Source organism: Camelina sativa, chromosome 12 (assembly GCF_030686135.1).
Source record: "Camelina sativa cultivar CO46 ecotype springtype chromosome 12, ASM3068613v1".
Lineage (NCBI taxonomy): Eukaryota > Viridiplantae > Streptophyta > Magnoliopsida > Brassicales > Brassicaceae > Camelina > Camelina sativa.
This window is the reverse complement of record NC_141891.1, coordinates 11,912,338-11,929,675: the sequence shown is the minus strand read 5'-3', so window position 1 is coordinate 11,929,675 and position 17,338 is coordinate 11,912,338. Positions and strand designations below refer to the sequence as shown.

The window sequence follows — 17,338 nt, the reverse complement described above, 5'->3', positions numbered from 1 at the left end:
GGTCTCTTTTTAAAAAACTAAAACTGTGGAATTTTACACCGTTTGTGTAGTTTTTAAGCTTTAGGTCTGATTGATAATCTAGAAGACATATTATAATACATCGTTTTCCAAATCTATCACCCACAAAAAACCTGTAAATTACTCATCCTTCTTTTTTTGTTTGTTGTAATTTAGCTAATATATTTAAGATTGTTGGCAGAAAAAATTGATATTTAATCAGTACTTATACCAAATCCTAATATAATTTTGTTTTATAACGTTTTCTTTATTTTAACTCTAAATATAATAAGGACAAAATCCAAAATTAAATGTTACACAAACTATAATAATACATCTACGGACCTAGGGTAGATGATCTACCTAATTTATGAAACACTTTTTTTTTCTTTCTTTTTTTCTGAAACATCTATCATTAGTAGCTAGGAGTTAAACTACGTTCTAATTCGTTAGAAGTTAAAACTTAGAAGTCATTTTATTAAATTTTTGTGGAATAATATCTAGCCTAGCTAGGCTACATCATGACTCTCTTGAAAAGCCACCAATCTAAGCTCTCTAAATATGACAAATTACTTAAAATGGATACTACCGTAGAAGGAAATACCTCTTTTCTTTACATAAATTGTTTTATTGTTATTTTTGTAACAATGGGGAGTAATGGGGAGGTCTACATCTTACAATGAGCCAAATTATTTTCCATCAAGTAATAATTATCTCCACGTTTAGAAATTGCAATATTTGTTAAAACGCGTATATACGGTGATCATTGTTACACATCAACTACGCAAATGGTCTTCTTTTGACTCGAGACGTTAGCGTCTTTGTTTTAGCAACTCTTCAAATTAATCATATTATATTTTCTACCATGACGTTGAAATTTAATATTATGGTCAAATAAATAACGCCAAAAAACTGAAAATCTATATAGCCTCCTTATTTGTTCATCTCTGCAACTCATTCAGTTTCTCAACACACATCTCTGAAACTTTCCTAAACCACTAAAGTTCAAGAACGTTCCTTCTTCCTTGTCTGAGACTTCAAACACAAGAAAAAAGAAAAAAAGAAAAACATGAGAGAGCTTGCTTTGTCTATGTTTCTTTTCTTCTTTGTTTTTAATTGTGTCAGTTCTGTTCCGACAAAAGAACAGTTTCAAAGTTGCTTGGCGACAAATAAAATCTCCAAACTCCCTAGAAACCTCACTAATCACACACCAGATTCCCAAATATTCACCGACTTCTCCGAATCATCATCTCCAAATTCAAGTTTCCTCAACTTGAATTTCACCAGCCTGAAGCCAATTCTGACCTTGAAACCTAAATCCGAGTCCGAAATCAAAAGATCGATACTCTGCAGCAAGAAACTTGGCGTGCAAGTAAGAACCATGAGTGGTGGTCATGACTACGAAGGTCTGTCTTACCTCTCACTATCACCTTTCATAATTGTCGACCTCGTCAACCTCAGATCAATCAAGATCAACCTCACTGACGAAACCGCTTGGGTCCAATCCGGGGCAACACTCGGAGAACTCTATTACAAAATCGCCAAAACCAGCAAGGTTCATGCCTTTTCCGCAGGGATATGTCCGAGTGTTGGTGTTGGTGGGCATATTAGCGGCGGAGGATTCGGCACGATAATGAGAAAACACGGTTTAGCGTCTGATAACGTTGTGGACGCGCGCGTGATGGACGTAAATGGGATAACCCGAGACCGAAGAATGATGGGAGAGGATTTGTTCTGGGCGCTTAGAGGCGGTGGAGCCGCGAGTTTTGGCGTTGTCTTGTCATGGAAGGTTAAGCTTGCTAGGGTTCCTGAAAAGGTAACTTGTTTCATAAGTCAACATGCGATGGGACCTAGCATGAACAAGATTGTTCATAGATGGCAATCCATTGGATCAGAAGTAGACGAAGATCTATTCATGAGAGTCATAATTGACAACGGTCTAGAAGGGAATCAAAGGATAGTGAAATCCACATTTCAAACCCTATTTCTTGGTGGAATCGATAGACTGATTCCTCTACTGAACCAGAAGTTTCCGGAACTCGGCTTACGATCTCAAGACTGCAAGGAAATGAGTTGGATAGAATCGATCATGTTCTTCAACTGGAGATCAGGACAGCCGTTAGAGATCTTGCTCAACCGAGACCTACGATTCGAAGATCAATATTTCAAAGCAAAGTCAGATTTTGTTCAGACACCAGTTCCTGAACACGTTTTCGAAGAAGTGACCAAGAGGTTCCTCGAGAAAGAAACTCCACTGATGATCTTAGAGCCATTAGGTGGAAAGATCAACCAGGTTTCAGAAACAGCGTCTCCTTATCCACACAGGAGAGGGAACCTGTACAATGTACAGTACATGGTGAAATGGAAAGTGAATGAAGTCGAGGAGATGAACAAACATGTTAGGTGGATGAGATCGCTACACGATTACATGACTCCCTACGTTTCAAAATCGCCTAGAGGAGCTTATTTGAACTACAGAGATCTTGATTTAGGCACGACCAAAGGGAACAACACGACGTTTGAAGATGCAAGGAAATGGGGTGAGGCATATTTCAAAGGTAACTTCAAGAGACTAGGGTTGGTTAAAGGGAAGATTGATCCAACAAATTTCTTCAGGAACGAACAGAGTATTCCTCCTCTGTTTTGATTTCTCTCAACACACAAAACTTATTTTAAAGATTTCATTTCATGTGTTCTTTTGTTATAGATAGTGTTACTTTCTGCTACAAGTGTAAAAGTGAATGTATTTTTCAAGTAGAAATGTACACAATACAGAATTGAATAAAATAAACCGATTTGATTTCAATTTTTCGATGAATTAAGTAAAACCAGAAAGGATTAATTCTTATTCTTTCAAACCCCTTTAACTTAAGATAGAACTTGCTAAAACACAAATTTCTAAATGATATTAATTAAACCAATAAAACTAGTAAAAATTAAAAACTGAAAACCAGTTTGGACACCACTAAAATATGATCAAAAGTGTATACACTACTCTATGCAATATTTGTTAAACAATCATTGAATTCACCTGATGAAAGCAAGTCTATTTAGTGCTTTGTTGGAGTTCTGTATATTTATTTTTATAAATGTTATGTGTAAGAGATCATACACTATATATATATTTCTTTTTTTGATTACTCTATACAATATTTGTTAAACAGTCATTGAATTCACCTGATGAAAGCAAGTCTATTTAGTGCTTTGTTTGAGTTCTGTATATTTATTTTTATAAATGTTATGTGTAAGAGATCATACACTATATATATATATATATATATATATATATATATTTCTTTTTTTGATGAAATGTGAAACTAATTTCATGATCATACATATATTTTGTGAGTGAGTTTGAGCTATTATATGTTGGGTTATGCTTTTGGTTTTACAACTTATTTTCGAATTTAGATACTTCACCATATGTAAATAGAACTTTCTTTGAACACTTAAAGTCTATACTAAGTTACATATAGTCTAGTTACTCTTTATGTAACTAAACACTAAAAAATGTATTTTCCTTTACCACTAGTCCACTACAACTACTTTCTTAATTTTTACGTTTATGTGACATTCTTAATTGATTAATCAAATGTGATTTAGCTGATTTTTATTTTTTCTGTCTGAGTTTAAAAATTACATTTTCTCCCAAAAATGGAAAGAAAAATAGTTGTTTAATTTGTTTGAGGGAGGGAAAAAACAAAAAACAAATAATTTTAAAAGACTGGCGTCTTACCTGCAGAATCCACATTTGGGTGTCGGCTGGCTTTGCTTTTTCTCTTTCTCTTACCCTCTCTGCTTATCTTTTGGTTCTGCAACAATCTTTGGTTTGACTTCTATACAGAAGAGAGCACAACAAAACCTCATGTCTGGTTTGTATAATAACTCATGACTTCTCCTCAGATTAGAAGCACTCTTGAGATCGACAGGTATGTCCAAATATCTTGATTTTTCCTCTCTTCGCAACACTATTTTATTGGTTTTATGTGATGGAAACCGATCTGTGTTCTCTGGTTCTTGTTCGAACAGCTCTCAGTACTTGACGGAGCTTCTCGTCGAACATCAAAAGCTTATACCTTTTATGCAAGTCCTGCCAATATGTAGCCGTCTGTTGAATCAAGGTTCGTCTTTTCAATTTGATTCTGATTCAGATCTATAGTTTTATCAGCCAGTTATCTTACAAAATGTTACCCTACTTTAGTGTTAGGCTTAGTCTCAAATTGTCTTGTGTTGTGGTGCTTATAAAGCTATGTTGATTGACAGAGATATTCAGGGTATCTGGAACGATGTCTAACCAAGGATTTGGTGATTTTGATAATTTTACAAACTATTCTCCCCCGACAAGAGAACAGTTTCAAAGTTGCTTGTCGACAGATCACTGTGATTCAACTTTCCAAAACCCTATAAATCTTACTACTCACACTCCATATTCCCGAATCTACACCGAATCTTCATCTCCAGATTCGAGTTTAGTCAACTTGAGTTTTGTAAGCCTGAAGCCGATTCTGATCGTTAAACCAAAATCCGAATCCGAAATCAAAAACTCAATTCTATGTAGCAAGAAACTTGGAGTGCAAGTAAGAACCCTGAGTGGTGGTCATGACTACGAAGGTCTATCTTACCTCTCACAATCACCTTTCATAATCATCGACCTCGTTAACCTCAGATCAATCAAGATCAACCTTACAGACGAAACCGCTTGGATCGAATCCGGGGCAACACTCGGCGAACTCTATTACGAGATCGCCAAAACCAGCAACATCCATGCCTTTGCCGCAGGAGTATGTCCAAGTGTTGGAGTTGGTGGGCATATTAGCGGCGGAGGATTCGGTACATTAATGAGAAAACACGGTTTAGCGTCTGATAACGTTGTAGACGCGCGTTTGATGGATGTGAACGGGAGAATTCTTGACCGGAAAACAATGGGAGAGGATTTGTTTTGGGCGCTTAGAGGAGGTGGAGCGGCAAGTTTTGGCGTTGTCTTGTCATGGAAGGTTAAGCTTGCTAGGGTTCCTGAAAAGGTAACTTGTTTCATAAGTCAACATACGATGGGACCTAGCATGAACAAGCTTGTTCATAGATGGCAATCCATTGGATCAGAGCTAGACGAAGATCTATTCATCAGAGTCATAACTGACAACAGTCACGAAGGGAATCAAAGGACAGTGAAAACTACATTTCAAACTCTGTTTCTTGGTGGAATCGATAGACTGATTCCTCTGATGAACCAGGAGTTTCCGGAACTCGGTTTACGATCTCAAGACTGCAAGGAAATGAGCTGGATCGAATCCATAATGTTCTTCAACTGGACATTAGGACAGCCGTTAGAGATCATGCTCAACAGAGACCTACGCTTCGAAGATCAGTATTTCAAAGCAAAGTCAGATTTTGTTCAAACCCCACTTCCTGAAAAAGTTTTTGAAGAAGTAACCAAGAGGTTTCTCGAGAAAGAAACTCCATTGATGATCTTCGAGCCATTGGGTGGAAAGATCAACCAGCTTTCAGAAAATGAGTCTCCATATCCACACAGGAGAGGGAATCTGTATAATATACAGTACATGGTGAAATGGAAAGTGAATGAAGTCGAGGAGATGGACATAAACATTAGGTGGATGAGATCGCTACACGATTACATGACTCCCTACGTTTCAAAATCGCCGAGAGGAGCTTATTTGAATTACAGAGATCTTGATTTAGGCACGAGCAAAGGGAACAACACAAGTTTTGAAGATGCAAGGAAATGGGGTGAGACCTATTTCAAAGATAACTTCAAGAGATTGGGGTTGGTTAAAGGGAAGATTGATCCAACAAATTTCTTCAGGAACGAACAGAGTATTCCTCCTCTGTTTTGATTTCTCAACACAAAACCATATTTCAAAGATTTCATTTCATGTTTTCTCTTATGATAGTGTAGATTTCTGCTAGTGTAAAAGTGAGTGTACCCAATACGATTTATGAGAACCAAGGTTGGTCGAAGCTAAAACACCAAATTCTGAATGATATTAAACCAATAGACTAGTGAAAATTAAACTGAGAACCAGTTTAGGCACCACTATATATGTTCAAATATGGTGAATAGATCGTATACAGTAGTAGTTAAACAGTCATTGAATCACCTGATGAATAAGAATACACAATATCAGTGAGTTTTTCGACACTCTCAAAATGGCAAACAGAAATCCGATTTAGCTCTTCTTCCCTGCAGCGGCTTTTGTACCAGGAAGTGTTCCAAAGACTTTGTCCCAGAGAGATGAAGTGATTCCATATCCTTTGTCCTGAATCCTAAAGTGATGATTCAGGTGGTATTTCTGTAAAAACGTATACCAAACCTCATCAGAAAGAAATTCAGAGGAATAAGTTTGAATGCCAAACAAATAGGGAGATGGTTAGAGATGGGTTTTCTTACCTTAAGATGTTTAAAGGTTGGTACTTTAGGTTGACCATGGTGTAGATAGAAATGAGTAATATCATACATCACATAGCCAAACAATATGCCTCCAAGCATAGCAGGAGCTGTAGCAGGAGTAGCTACGAGATGGAGAAGCTTCCACAGCTAACAATGAGAAAAGAAGAACATTAATAATAGTTTCGAATGAATAAACAAGATTCTAGATTTGGATCAAGCATACTTACTGGAACCAAGAGAATAGCTGTTGCAGTAGGTGGGAAAACAAGACGAAGGCCATCTTGTGGGTGCTTGTGATGGCATCCATGAAGAAGATAGTGTGCGGTGTTTGCCCTACAGGGAAACAAAATCAGCTTCGTGATGAAACTCTGGATATGGTTTTATGCATAATCATATGGATATTGAACTAACCAGTAACTCTTGGTTTGGATGTGGAAAAGGAAACGATGAAGGGTGTACTCGAGAAGTGTCCACGTGAGTACGCCTAAGGCAACTATTAAACCGATCTGGGGATATGTAAGTCCCTTCCTTGCCGATATCGAAAGAACGTAGCAAACAACTGGAAGCCAAATTGTTGGGATAGCCCACCAAACCGTGCGAGTCAAGAACTGCTCAAGTTCCCCAAAAAAAGGATTTAGTCAGAACAAAGAAGACAATATATAAGAAGATAAATCTTAATAAGGCAGAGTTGTTGTTACCTCCCAAAAGTCACTTTGAAAAAAACGAGGACCTTCGACGCATACAATAGGTTGATGAATCCATTCCTGGTACTCTTCACCAAGGTGACCAACCTGACAAAGGATACAAGTATCTTTATATTAGTAAAAAATGATGCATTACATAATCAAAGAATCTACCAAACAACTGTGAAGATTTGACAGAGAAATCGCCATTTATTACATTCTCTTGTCAATCTAAAAGGTAGATTCAAAAAAGAAGGGATAGAGCGCATCACCTGAAAGACAAGTGGCTTATTCAAATCGACTGTGAAGCGTTCTGCAACCATCTTTGCCCACTATATGAGAGAGATTGCTTCTGCAAGAAGAAGAGCCACGAGCAAAAATCGTAAATGCGTATATCTATCTACAAAGAAATATAAATCTGGTAACTGAGTCCATTAACGATTGCCAAAAAGAAAACAAGATTTGAGGCCTAAAAACCAGGTGCAATTCAACCTCAAACAAAAATTCTCAGAAACTCTATTGCTTTAATGAGAATCTAAAAAAGACTGCATTTGGCATCCGAGGAATTGGTTAATAAGCTGAATTAGCAGAAGGGGAACACAAAAACAAAGAAGAGTCTCATCAAGGGTCAATGATCCAACAAAGAAAGTTAAGTAAATTGGAAGATTCACATCATTACCTAAAAGACAGAGCCAATAAAACAGAGAGAACCTCGACAATGTAAATAAAAAGGACGAAACTTTGAGAAGGATTGAATCGAATCAAAACATGAGATTTCTTCGGAGATCACAAGGAAAACAAAAACAAAATCAAAATCATCAAACCCTTCCCTCCCCACGAAAGCTAAAGACACCTTTTAGACGGTGAAGAAAAAAACAAACATTCTCCGAAATTGACGAACAAAATCCCGAAGTTTTCGCAAGAAATTTTAAAAAGAAAAGGGTGGTAGAAGAAAGAAGGAGAAGAAATCGGAAGAAAAAAAGATGAGAATGCGAAGAAGAGATCTGAGGTTTTTTGTTTTACCTTAAAGAGGACGACGACGAAGAAGAAGAAGAAAGAAAGAACAAGCCTCTCTCTCTCTCAATCTCGGCGTAAGAGACTCGCTAACTCTTTCTCCAATTGAAGGGAAACAACAAAACAACACTCTGTCACCAGAAGGGGTGGGATTATGCTTCGCTTGAATCCTGATAATGTTCGGCCCACGTTTTCTCTTTTTCTTTAGCCATTGGAAATATCTTTTTTTATTTTGTTTAGAAACAAATAAAAATTATTTGCTATTTTGGAAATTAAAAAAGTTGAAATTATGAGTAGTTTTTTTTGTAAGAAAAATAAAAATAGTATTTTCTAAATCTATTCTGTTTTTGGAAATATTTGTAAATATCTTTTGTTTTGTATAGAAAATATATATTTTCATTTGCTATTTTGGAAGAAAATAAGTTTAAAATTAAGAATAGTCTTTGTAAGGAAAACAAAATAGTGTTTGCTTATAAATCCATTCTGTTTCTAGAAAACATCCCCATGTACAGTATATGGAACAAATATAAATAATTTTGCTATTTTAAAAACAAAGGTTTTAAACTGTGGAAAACAAATTTCAATTTTTTTCATAATTTTCTTATCAGCATCCTCAGCGCAAATTACATGAGGCGCTTTTGATTTTGGAAATGGAGAATAAAACAAAAAAAAAATAGTCTGCCTAGCCAAGTAGCCAACATTGAGCTGCTACAAATTGCTTGAGCGGGAGCTGCTATCGGTAATGAAAACGTCTTCAGTCATAGATTCATAGGATTGGTCGGTCCCTCGATAATATGATGTTTCATGAAGTTTATCTCTTGTCACTTGTGAGTTGTGACAAATTTTAGGGAAAGCTTTTCTCTTCTCTATGGACTATGAGTCTATCTATGCACTACTACTATCAGTCTACGAGCCTTAAGAGTCTATGAGAATGGGTTTTTGCTCACAAGTATCACCAACAGTTTTTATTATGATAAATCATGAATTATGTGGACGCATGACTAATTTTTAAACAAAGACTAGATGAATGAATTATGTGTAGAAAATATATATTATAAAGCCCTCTGCGGCTCTGCCTTGTTTAAGTTGTTTGTTACACTAGGAGATCTATACAAACTGTATACAGTTTTCACATATATGATTTTATATAAACCAAGATTGGATCATTGGATATGTTATTTTATATCAACAAATATATATACACACACACACACATGAGTACATGACACATGCATTTAGACACTTCATCTGTTGGGAACTAGTAATCAACAACCCAACTAGCAAGTCATTGCATATATATAAATTAATAGACATGGCCAAATTAAAATCTTAATGGTAGGCATGAACATGATATAGCGGTGAGGTTTTCCACTATATAAATAATAGTAGTATACATCATGCACTTTTATATAAGTTTAATTTAGGTTTAGATATTTAATCAACCTCTTTAATTTAACAAAAAGGGCTTTGTTTTTTCTTTCTTTCTTCCTAATAGTCAGTCCACAACAAAGATATTTGTCACAGATAAGATTCCTCGCATGGAATATGCAGTCTTCTTAATACAAGGTCCAAATTTCTTGTTTTATTATAAACCAATCATGTTGGAGTATAGTTTACTAGTAGATCTTGTTTCTCATTTTCTTTAATTCCCAAGAAAATAGCATTTCGAATCCGGATACATAAAAAAAGAAATGTTGATGCCTCTCATTTGAACCACCTAAAAATCGATACTATCAATGTTTCAACATCCTCTTTAAAAAAAGTTTCTTCTTTTAGAAAGATTGAATCCAATTTTAAAAAGTTGATTTAGCAACTGTGAAAAAAACAACAAAAGAAAGGCGCACGATTAGTTATTCGCAAAGGACATAACATAACCGAGGACAATACGATTACGCCATATCAAATTCAAGATTATCTTGAACGTATATCAAATGTTGTAAAATACGCACGACTAAGTAAATAAGGTCATGTCATCATGTGTCTCCGTCAATATCGCCACATAAATTATTGCTAAAAGTTAGTGCTTTTTTTGGCCGACAAAAACGTTATTGCTCTGCCTTTCATTATTAACAATGACCATTTTTTTCTTAAATTATATTTTTTGTTTTCGTTTTTTTTCTTGTAAACACAAACATCTTTGACTCTTTGACCATCATATATAATAACAATATATTCTCTGTTAATTAAGTTTACAAAACAAAATTAAAAAATTTACAGTTTCATAAGCAAACCAATTGCATAGCTTCGAACTGCCAACCACCCCAAAACAATAACACTCCCTTTCACCGTAAGGCCCACCACACCACCCACTGCCACGGACACACAAACAAAAAAAACAAAACCCAATGCCTTGAAATCTTTCTGCTTCTTCTGTTTCAGATTCAGAGACTGGTTCGTGATTTGCAGCAGAAAACTCTGAGGATCAGACACGAAGATAGTGTCAGACCGATAGCAAAGACTTTCCCAATTAACAATCCAACAAGAACAATCACTATCAGAACAATCACTTTCGTTAGATCCCCTCCTTTTGACCCAATCTCTCCTCCTTCTTCTTCTTCTAACAATGGCGGACTCGAACTTACATCATCTCTTTCAGAGCTTTCACTCTCGATTCTATCATCTGAATACAAGCTAGACACTTCTGTCAAAGACCCTTCTTCTTCAATCTCAACTTCAACATCTTGTCCTTCTGCTGCTGCTTCTTCTTTTTCTTTGTTCTTCATCTTCCTCTTCTTCTTATAACTCCTCAACTTCTTTGGCACGATCTTCTTCACAATCTTTGATTTAAGCTTCGCGCTTTTACTCTTCTCATTCTTAAACACCACGTCTCTTATCGTCTGCACTTCCTTCTTCTTCTCCTCCTCCTCCTCCTCCTCAGCCACAGGTCTCGTCTTCTCTTCCGACGACGAGCTCTTCTCCGATTGAGGCACAACAACACTAATCTCCTCTCTAGGCTCTTCGACTATTTCAAACGAGACCTTGTTTCTTCTGTCATGCGTCCATGTCGTTACTTCTTCTTCTTCTTCTAGCTTCTCTTTATGTCGCTTCCCTATGAGCTTCTCGATCAACGAATCTATCCGAACCTGCGCGTCGGGGCAGATGTTCAAAAGCGTAAAGACACGCGCCACCGCGAGCTCGAGGAAGAGGAGCGCAAAAGCAGAGAGAGTAATCCCAACGGCGAGCTTTTTCGTGCTCAACGCGAGCACAGCCACCATAAAAACCTTAAACACAACCACCATCAAAACACAACATCCACCACCTCCTCCGCCGCGTTTATTCTCCGGGACAAAACTCTCCTCATCGATCTTACTCACAACAAGAGAAGGATCCTCGGTAACCAAAGCAGGATCAAGCTTGAGAGGAAGAGACATACGTCTCTGTAAAGACAGAGAAGGAGGCAGAGGATGATGAGGATGAGGAGGAGAGGAAACACGCCGTCGTGTAGGAGCCGTAGTCTTGTTGTTATTATTATTAACACGTTTAGAAGATTGTTTTTTGAGACGATCGCGGTTCTTGACGAAGAGATCGATTAAAGAAGTAGGGAAGCCAGTTTCAACAACGAGAGATCCACCATGTTTTGGAGATTGTTGAAAGTCTGATACGAATCTTGAGATCCGACTCGATCTAGATTTCTTCCAAGGTAAAGGCATGTCTCTCTGCCTCAAGAAACAACAAAAATGGTTTTTGGGAGAAAGAATCAGCTCAAGGAAGAACCCAGAAGAAAGGGTTTGTCGAAGAGATAAAGAAGAAGATCTGGTTGGAAGATCAAAACCATTAATTTGACATTTTGAGAGAGAGAGAGAGAAGAGATATAATGTAATAAATGGAGAGAAGATAGATAGATAGAGAGAGCTCTTTCTTCGTTCTCGTCTTCGTCTTCCTTGTTTGCGCAGAAAGTGAAAGGGCCTCCAAAGAGAGAGATATGATGAGGAAACCGCTTAAAAGACATTTACAGGACGACGCGTGCCTTAACCATTTTATTTTTTATTCTTTTCCATTTTTGTAATAGTTGTACAACTGTACTAGGCAGATCTTGTAGATTCAATACTTTTTGTTTAACCAAATTAAAAATAACCAATCGAACCGAAATAATCAATAATTTGTACATTTATAAACCGAAACCAACAAAAGTAACTTAAACCGAATGAAAGATGAACTGATAATTTTATATATTCGAGATCTTACATTTATGGAGTTAAAACTTAAAAAAAAAAAAAAAAACTAATTTATTCAGCTTAGTTTTTGCTAATACGTATGTTAAAAAATATTTGATGACTTTATATAAGTATAACAATAGCTTCTCAATCTTAATTCGTATTGTTCGAAATAAAATACCAAACCAAAATTAAGTCAGATTAAACCGGACCTGAAAACTTCCAAACCATTTCGAATTAGAGAATTTGTTAACTAACAAATTAAATACAGCGAACTAACCATTTCATCTACTGTATATTTGACATGGTTAATTTGGTTACGTCTATTTTAAGATTCTTACGTTTCTTTATGTTTCTAAAGATAAATATTTACAGTTTCTTCATTAAACCGATCAACAACATATTATGTCTATAGTTAGATGTTTACCAACACCTTTCTGATTGCTAAATACTTGAACCGTTGATTCATATTATAAACTCGTTAGCAAATAGTAACATTTAGTAATTATCTTTACTCGACTCGACGTATCTCTCTCTATATTTAGCAATTTTCATGGGTTGGCAACTCTTTGGCGTTGGCTTGTAAAAAACCATTTACTTCTAATTTCTATTGTCAGCTAATCTAATTAATACGGTTATTTGCTAAATAAGTAAAATTGCCTATTCATGGTTGTAAAAAACATTAATCAACTTACTAAATTAGTGTTTAAAAAAACAAGAAAGGAAAATTCCAGTAATGACGCTAATTCGAATCTTTTAGTCTTTTATTACAATATCCGAAGAAAATAAAGGATCTAATCTGAAATTATTAAACAAATTTGCCTTTCTATCTTTTCACGAGTGATTTTAATATTAATTAATTAACAAAAAATATCTAAGGAAAGATATTTTGTTTTTTGTTTTTGATTCGCTGTCATTACAGCACATAAAGAAACCAAATCGAAAACTATCAGGGTAAATTTAACAATTCGAGAAAAGATAAAGGACCAAAACGCAAATTATTCTAGAAACTGAGAAAAAAAGAACGTAAACTATATATATATAGGCGATTACTACTCTTTTTTTTTGTTTTATACCCCTCACAAATCAAAAAAACAACAGAGAGAAGGGGAGTCGCCAAAAATTTTCTCACCATCATTTTCTCGAGAAATTTTTTAAGATTTTGAGCGATTTCCCGAGAAAAAAAAACATCAGGTGAAGAAAATGAGAGAAATCCTTCATATTCAAGGAGGTCAGTGCGGAAACCAGATCGGTGCTAAGTTTTGGGAAGTTATTTGCGGCGAGCATGGTATCGATCACACCGGTCAGTACTGTGGCGATTCAGATCTACAGCTAGAGAGGATTAATGTCTATTACAACGAAGCTAGCGGAGGCAAGTACGTTCCTCGCGCTGTTCTTATGGATCTGGAGCCTGGTACTATGGATTCTCTCAGATCCGGTCCCTTTGGTCAGATTTTTCGCCCTGATAACTTCGTCTTTGGCCAGTCTGGTGCTGGCAATAACTGGGCTAAAGGTCACTACACCGAAGGCGCTGAGTTGACTGATTCCGTTCTTGATGTTGTTAGGAAAGAGGCTGAGAACTGTGATTGTCTTCAAGGTTTGAATCCAGATCTGTTATTAGAAATGTGAATTTGTTTAGTATAGGTTGATCATTTTGCTTATGATGCTCTCGGTTGGTTTAGATTCTTGATTAAGCTGTTCTCTGATTGTATGATTTGTATATTATTGATTAGGTTTTCAAGTTTGTCATTCTTTGGGAGGAGGAACTGGTTCTGGAATGGGAACGCTTTTGATTTCTAAGATAAGAGAGGAGTATCCTGATCGTATGATGATGACCTTTTCGGTTTTCCCATCTCCTAAGGTTTCTGATACCGTTGTTGAGCCATACAATGCTACACTCTCTGTTCACCAGCTTGTTGAGAATGCTGACGAATGTATGGTTTTGGATAACGAAGCTCTCTACGATATCTGTTTCCGCACCTTGAAGCTATCTAATCCTACCTGTGAGTACATTTACAAACCATTTCTCCTTTTGTTTTGGAATATTCATGTGATTGTAGAATTGTAGTTTTGAAACCCTGACATTGTTCTTTTTGTCTGATGCACAGTTGGTGATCTTAACCACCTCATCTCAGCTACCATGAGTGGTGTCACATGCTGTCTTCGGTTCCCTGGTCAACTAAACTCTGACCTTAGAAAGCTCGCTGTGAACCTTATCCCTTTCCCACGACTCCATTTCTTCATGGTTGGTTTTGCACCGTTGACATCAAGAGGATCACAGCAATACAGTGCCTTGAGTGTCCCTGAACTTACTCAACAGATGTGGGATGCCAAGAACATGATGTGTGCAGCTGATCCCCGTCATGGCCGTTACTTGACAGCTTCCGCTTTGTTCCGTGGAAAGATGAGCACTAAAGAGGTTGATGAGCAGATGATGAATGTCCAGAACAAGAACTCATCGTACTTTGTTGAATGGATTCCAAACAACGTGAAATCAAGCGTCTGCGATATAGCTCCCACTGGTTTGAAAATGGCATCGACTTTCATTGGAAACTCAACTTCAATCCAGGAAATGTTCAGGCGTGTGAGTGAACAGTTTACAGCCATGTTCAGGAGAAAGGCTTTCCTTCATTGGTACACAGGAGAAGGAATGGACGAGATGGAATTCACTGAGGCTGAGAGTAACATGAACGATCTTGTTGCAGAGTATCAGCAATATCAGGATGCTACAGTCGGTGAAGAGGAGTACGAGGAGGACGAAGAAGAAGAAGAGGCTTAAAGAGAAAAAAGATTATTGATTACTACTTTTGTTTTGTAAGGCTTTTCACACACAAGCTGTAAGTTCGTCTTGTCGCACTCATTTCTTTTATCTCCTTTTTCTGAATTGAATTCTCTCTCTTTTTGTGCTTTTGTGTGTTTTGTTATTGAGTTTCTTCTTTCCAAAAACTAAGATTTGTTCCGGAGTGTAATCCCATTTGCCCTATGCTTCTTTGTTTTGTTCATGAAAATATATCAATGTCAAACTCAAACACATACAATTTCTATGATCCAAAAACTTGATAACTGGTACAATTATATCCTATATCTTTGCGGTTTTAAGCTCTGCCTGCAAATGACAAACACCTACGATCCAAAAACTTGATAACTGGTACAACTAGATCCTATATCTTTGCGGTTTTAAGCTCTGCCTGCAATTTTTCATTTTCTTCTTCTTCCTCTTCGGCGATATCTGCCCAGCTCTTCTTAGATTCACTTTGTGGACCATCTGCAGCATCTGTGATGTATTCATGGAGATAATGAATCATGTTCGGGTCCAGTTTCTTTCGCTTCATGGGTTCTTCTTCTTCTCCTCTCTTTAAGATGTTAAATTGCTCAGAATCAAAAGGCTTCCTATTCTCAAACAGTAGCTTTCGAGCTGCACCTCTCTTTTCTTCTTCTTCGTACATCACTGCTCTACTACATTCGCGTGGTTGTGTATATAGACCTGCAGAGTTCTGTCGAACAGATGCTGGAGAAGAAGAAACATGTGAATAGTTCTTGTTTGCAAATCCAGGATCTCTGTTTTCCTTCATTCCTTTTGCAAATGAACATCCCGCGTAGAACTTTTCTGAAAGACCAGCTTCTGGTTTTTTCGATTCTATTTCTGCTAACATCTCAACAGCTCTGTCATAAGACTTTGCGAATGGTTCGTCTCCACAGTCGATCTCTGCAGAAGAAGCTCGTACATCATCAAGCAGAGATTTAGCTTCAGGAATTCGACCAATACGCATCAAGCAGATTGCTAGGTTGCACATTTTGTTTTTGTCCGGTTCCAAACTCAAAGCTCTCCTGTTCATGGATGATTAACATTAAGCAAAAACTCACAAGATGGAACAGTAATCAACTATCCATAACTGGGAATCTGATTACAAAACCAAACCTGTAATGCTGCTCTGCAATTCCATAGTTGTGTAACTGTAAATGAACCCATCCTAAATTCCCTAGTAACCTAAAATGTTCAAACAAACAATGGTAACGTCAATTCAAGAGACAGAATACTCACTCATCAAGATAACATGAGAGTAAACCGAAATTTTCACACCTTGCTTTCTCTTGCTCTATAGTCATTGTAACATATTTTCCTTGAACCCTTTTTGCTTTCATGACTCGACCACCAAATCCCATTCCTTGTTCGAATGTTCTAAGCTTGTGCTCAAGTAATGCAGCTTCTTCTTCTATCCTCCCTGACTTCTGCAAAAACCGATTTCAAAGCTGTGAGTAAAACATCCAAAAGTCCATAACACTTAAGATATAGAAAAAATGGGTTGCTTCATTACCTTGTAGAGTTCGAGGAGTAAGTTATCAATGGAGTCTTGAGACTCAAAGGAACAGAGATACCGAAAGGATTTGATGGCTTCAATTCCTTCATCAGATCGGTCCAACTGTTTCATAACAACTGCCATGTCCTTCAATGCACTATCAACTCGATCTCCAGCGTTTATTGCAGCCCAAAACAATGATATAGCTCGATTCGGATCTTTAGCTATCAACTGTTCAAGAAGATCACAACAAATTTGAGTTCAAAGATTGGTTTCAGCGATACAAATCTAAAAGATTTTAAGAGAAATCTTCAGACGAATTAAGAAACCCTAAATTAGGGCAAAAAAAAAAAATCCTTTCTTGCTTTCCCGGGAAGATTCATTATACCTGAGCATGTTTGGCTCTGACGTAAGGAGAATCACCAGAAGGAACCTTGTGAACAATGTGAAAGGGGTCACGTTTCTCCGACGACGACGAGCAAGAATACGGTGGTCTCTTCCTCTCCGTCAACGGCATCGGCGTCACATAATCTCTTGCTCTCGCCGGCGGCGGAGTATAGTAAACCCCAGGCGGAGCACGACGTTCTTCAAAGGAACACATTTTCTTGGCGATTCTATTCAATTTTCTCGGAGAAAATAGCAAATCCTCAGAGAGATCGATCGTCCTTCGTGGAAAGATCAAAGAACTCAAATGCTCTTCTTTAGCTTGAATTGAAAGAAACAGAGTCGAAGAAGTTAGAAAGTGATAATAATTACAAGGACTTGTGTATAAATAAACAAACTTTG

General features: G+C 36.9%; 6 protein-coding genes across 7 annotated transcripts; 3 read left to right on the top strand and 3 right to left on the bottom strand.

Moving 5' to 3' along the window:
- Positions 1 to 795: 795 nt before the first annotated feature.
- On the top strand, positions 796 to 2,803 carry LOC104731471 (berberine bridge enzyme-like 22). Its single transcript, XM_010450847.3, has one exon. The coding sequence runs from the start codon at positions 1,067 to 1,069 to the stop codon at positions 2,642 to 2,644; it is 1,578 nt and encodes a 525-aa protein (XP_010449149.1). The 5' UTR covers positions 796 to 1,066; the 3' UTR covers positions 2,645 to 2,803.
- Positions 2,804 to 3,735: 932 nt separating this feature from the next.
- Positions 3,736 to 5,980, top strand: LOC104731470 (berberine bridge enzyme-like 22). The gene is made up of 3 exons (XM_010450846.3): positions 3,736 to 3,926; positions 4,027 to 4,118; positions 4,261 to 5,980. Exons 1-3 carry the CDS (start codon positions 3,886 to 3,888, stop codon positions 5,847 to 5,849), a joined length of 1,722 nt encoding a protein of 573 aa, XP_010449148.1. The 5' UTR covers positions 3,736 to 3,885; the 3' UTR covers positions 5,850 to 5,980.
- Positions 5,978 to 8,359, bottom strand: LOC104731469 (dihydroceramide fatty acyl 2-hydroxylase FAH2). 2 transcript variants are annotated; one of them, XM_010450844.3, is made up of 7 exons: positions 8,110 to 8,359; positions 7,359 to 7,438; positions 7,102 to 7,194; positions 6,815 to 7,011; positions 6,631 to 6,736; positions 6,404 to 6,550; positions 5,978 to 6,305 (listed from the first exon to the last, which is right to left on the bottom strand). In XM_010450844.3, exons 2-7 carry the CDS (start codon positions 7,407 to 7,409, stop codon positions 6,183 to 6,185), a joined length of 717 nt encoding a protein of 238 aa, XP_010449146.1. In that variant the 5' UTR covers positions 7,410 to 7,438; positions 8,110 to 8,359; the 3' UTR covers positions 5,978 to 6,182. The 2 variants fall into 2 exon arrangements, with proteins under 2 accessions (XP_010449146.1, XP_010449147.1); XM_010450845.3 differs by having other exon boundaries at positions 7,766 to 8,240.
- Positions 8,360 to 10,236: 1,877 nt separating this feature from the next.
- LOC104731467 (uncharacterized) lies at positions 10,237 to 12,198 on the bottom strand. Its single transcript, XM_010450843.3, has one exon. It carries the CDS (start codon positions 11,748 to 11,750, stop codon positions 10,482 to 10,484), a length of 1,269 nt encoding a protein of 422 aa, XP_010449145.1. The 5' UTR covers positions 11,751 to 12,198; the 3' UTR covers positions 10,237 to 10,481.
- A 979-nt stretch (positions 12,199 to 13,177) lies between these two features.
- On the top strand, positions 13,178 to 15,262 carry LOC104718249 (tubulin beta-9 chain). Its single transcript, XM_010435957.3, has 3 exons — positions 13,178 to 13,851; positions 13,988 to 14,257; positions 14,363 to 15,262. Exons 1-3 carry the CDS (start codon positions 13,458 to 13,460, stop codon positions 15,031 to 15,033), a joined length of 1,335 nt encoding a protein of 444 aa, XP_010434259.2. The 5' UTR covers positions 13,178 to 13,457; the 3' UTR covers positions 15,034 to 15,262.
- On the bottom strand, positions 15,244 to 17,294 carry LOC104731466 (protein POLLENLESS 3-like). Its single transcript, XM_010450841.3, has 5 exons — positions 16,941 to 17,294; positions 16,571 to 16,783; positions 16,336 to 16,484; positions 16,174 to 16,242; positions 15,244 to 16,082 (listed from the first exon to the last, which is right to left on the bottom strand). The coding sequence occupies exons 1-5, from the start codon at positions 17,151 to 17,153 to the stop codon at positions 15,416 to 15,418; spliced, it is 1,311 nt and encodes a 436-aa protein (XP_010449143.1). The 5' UTR covers positions 17,154 to 17,294; the 3' UTR covers positions 15,244 to 15,415.
- Between the last annotated feature and the right edge of the window lie 44 nt (positions 17,295 to 17,338).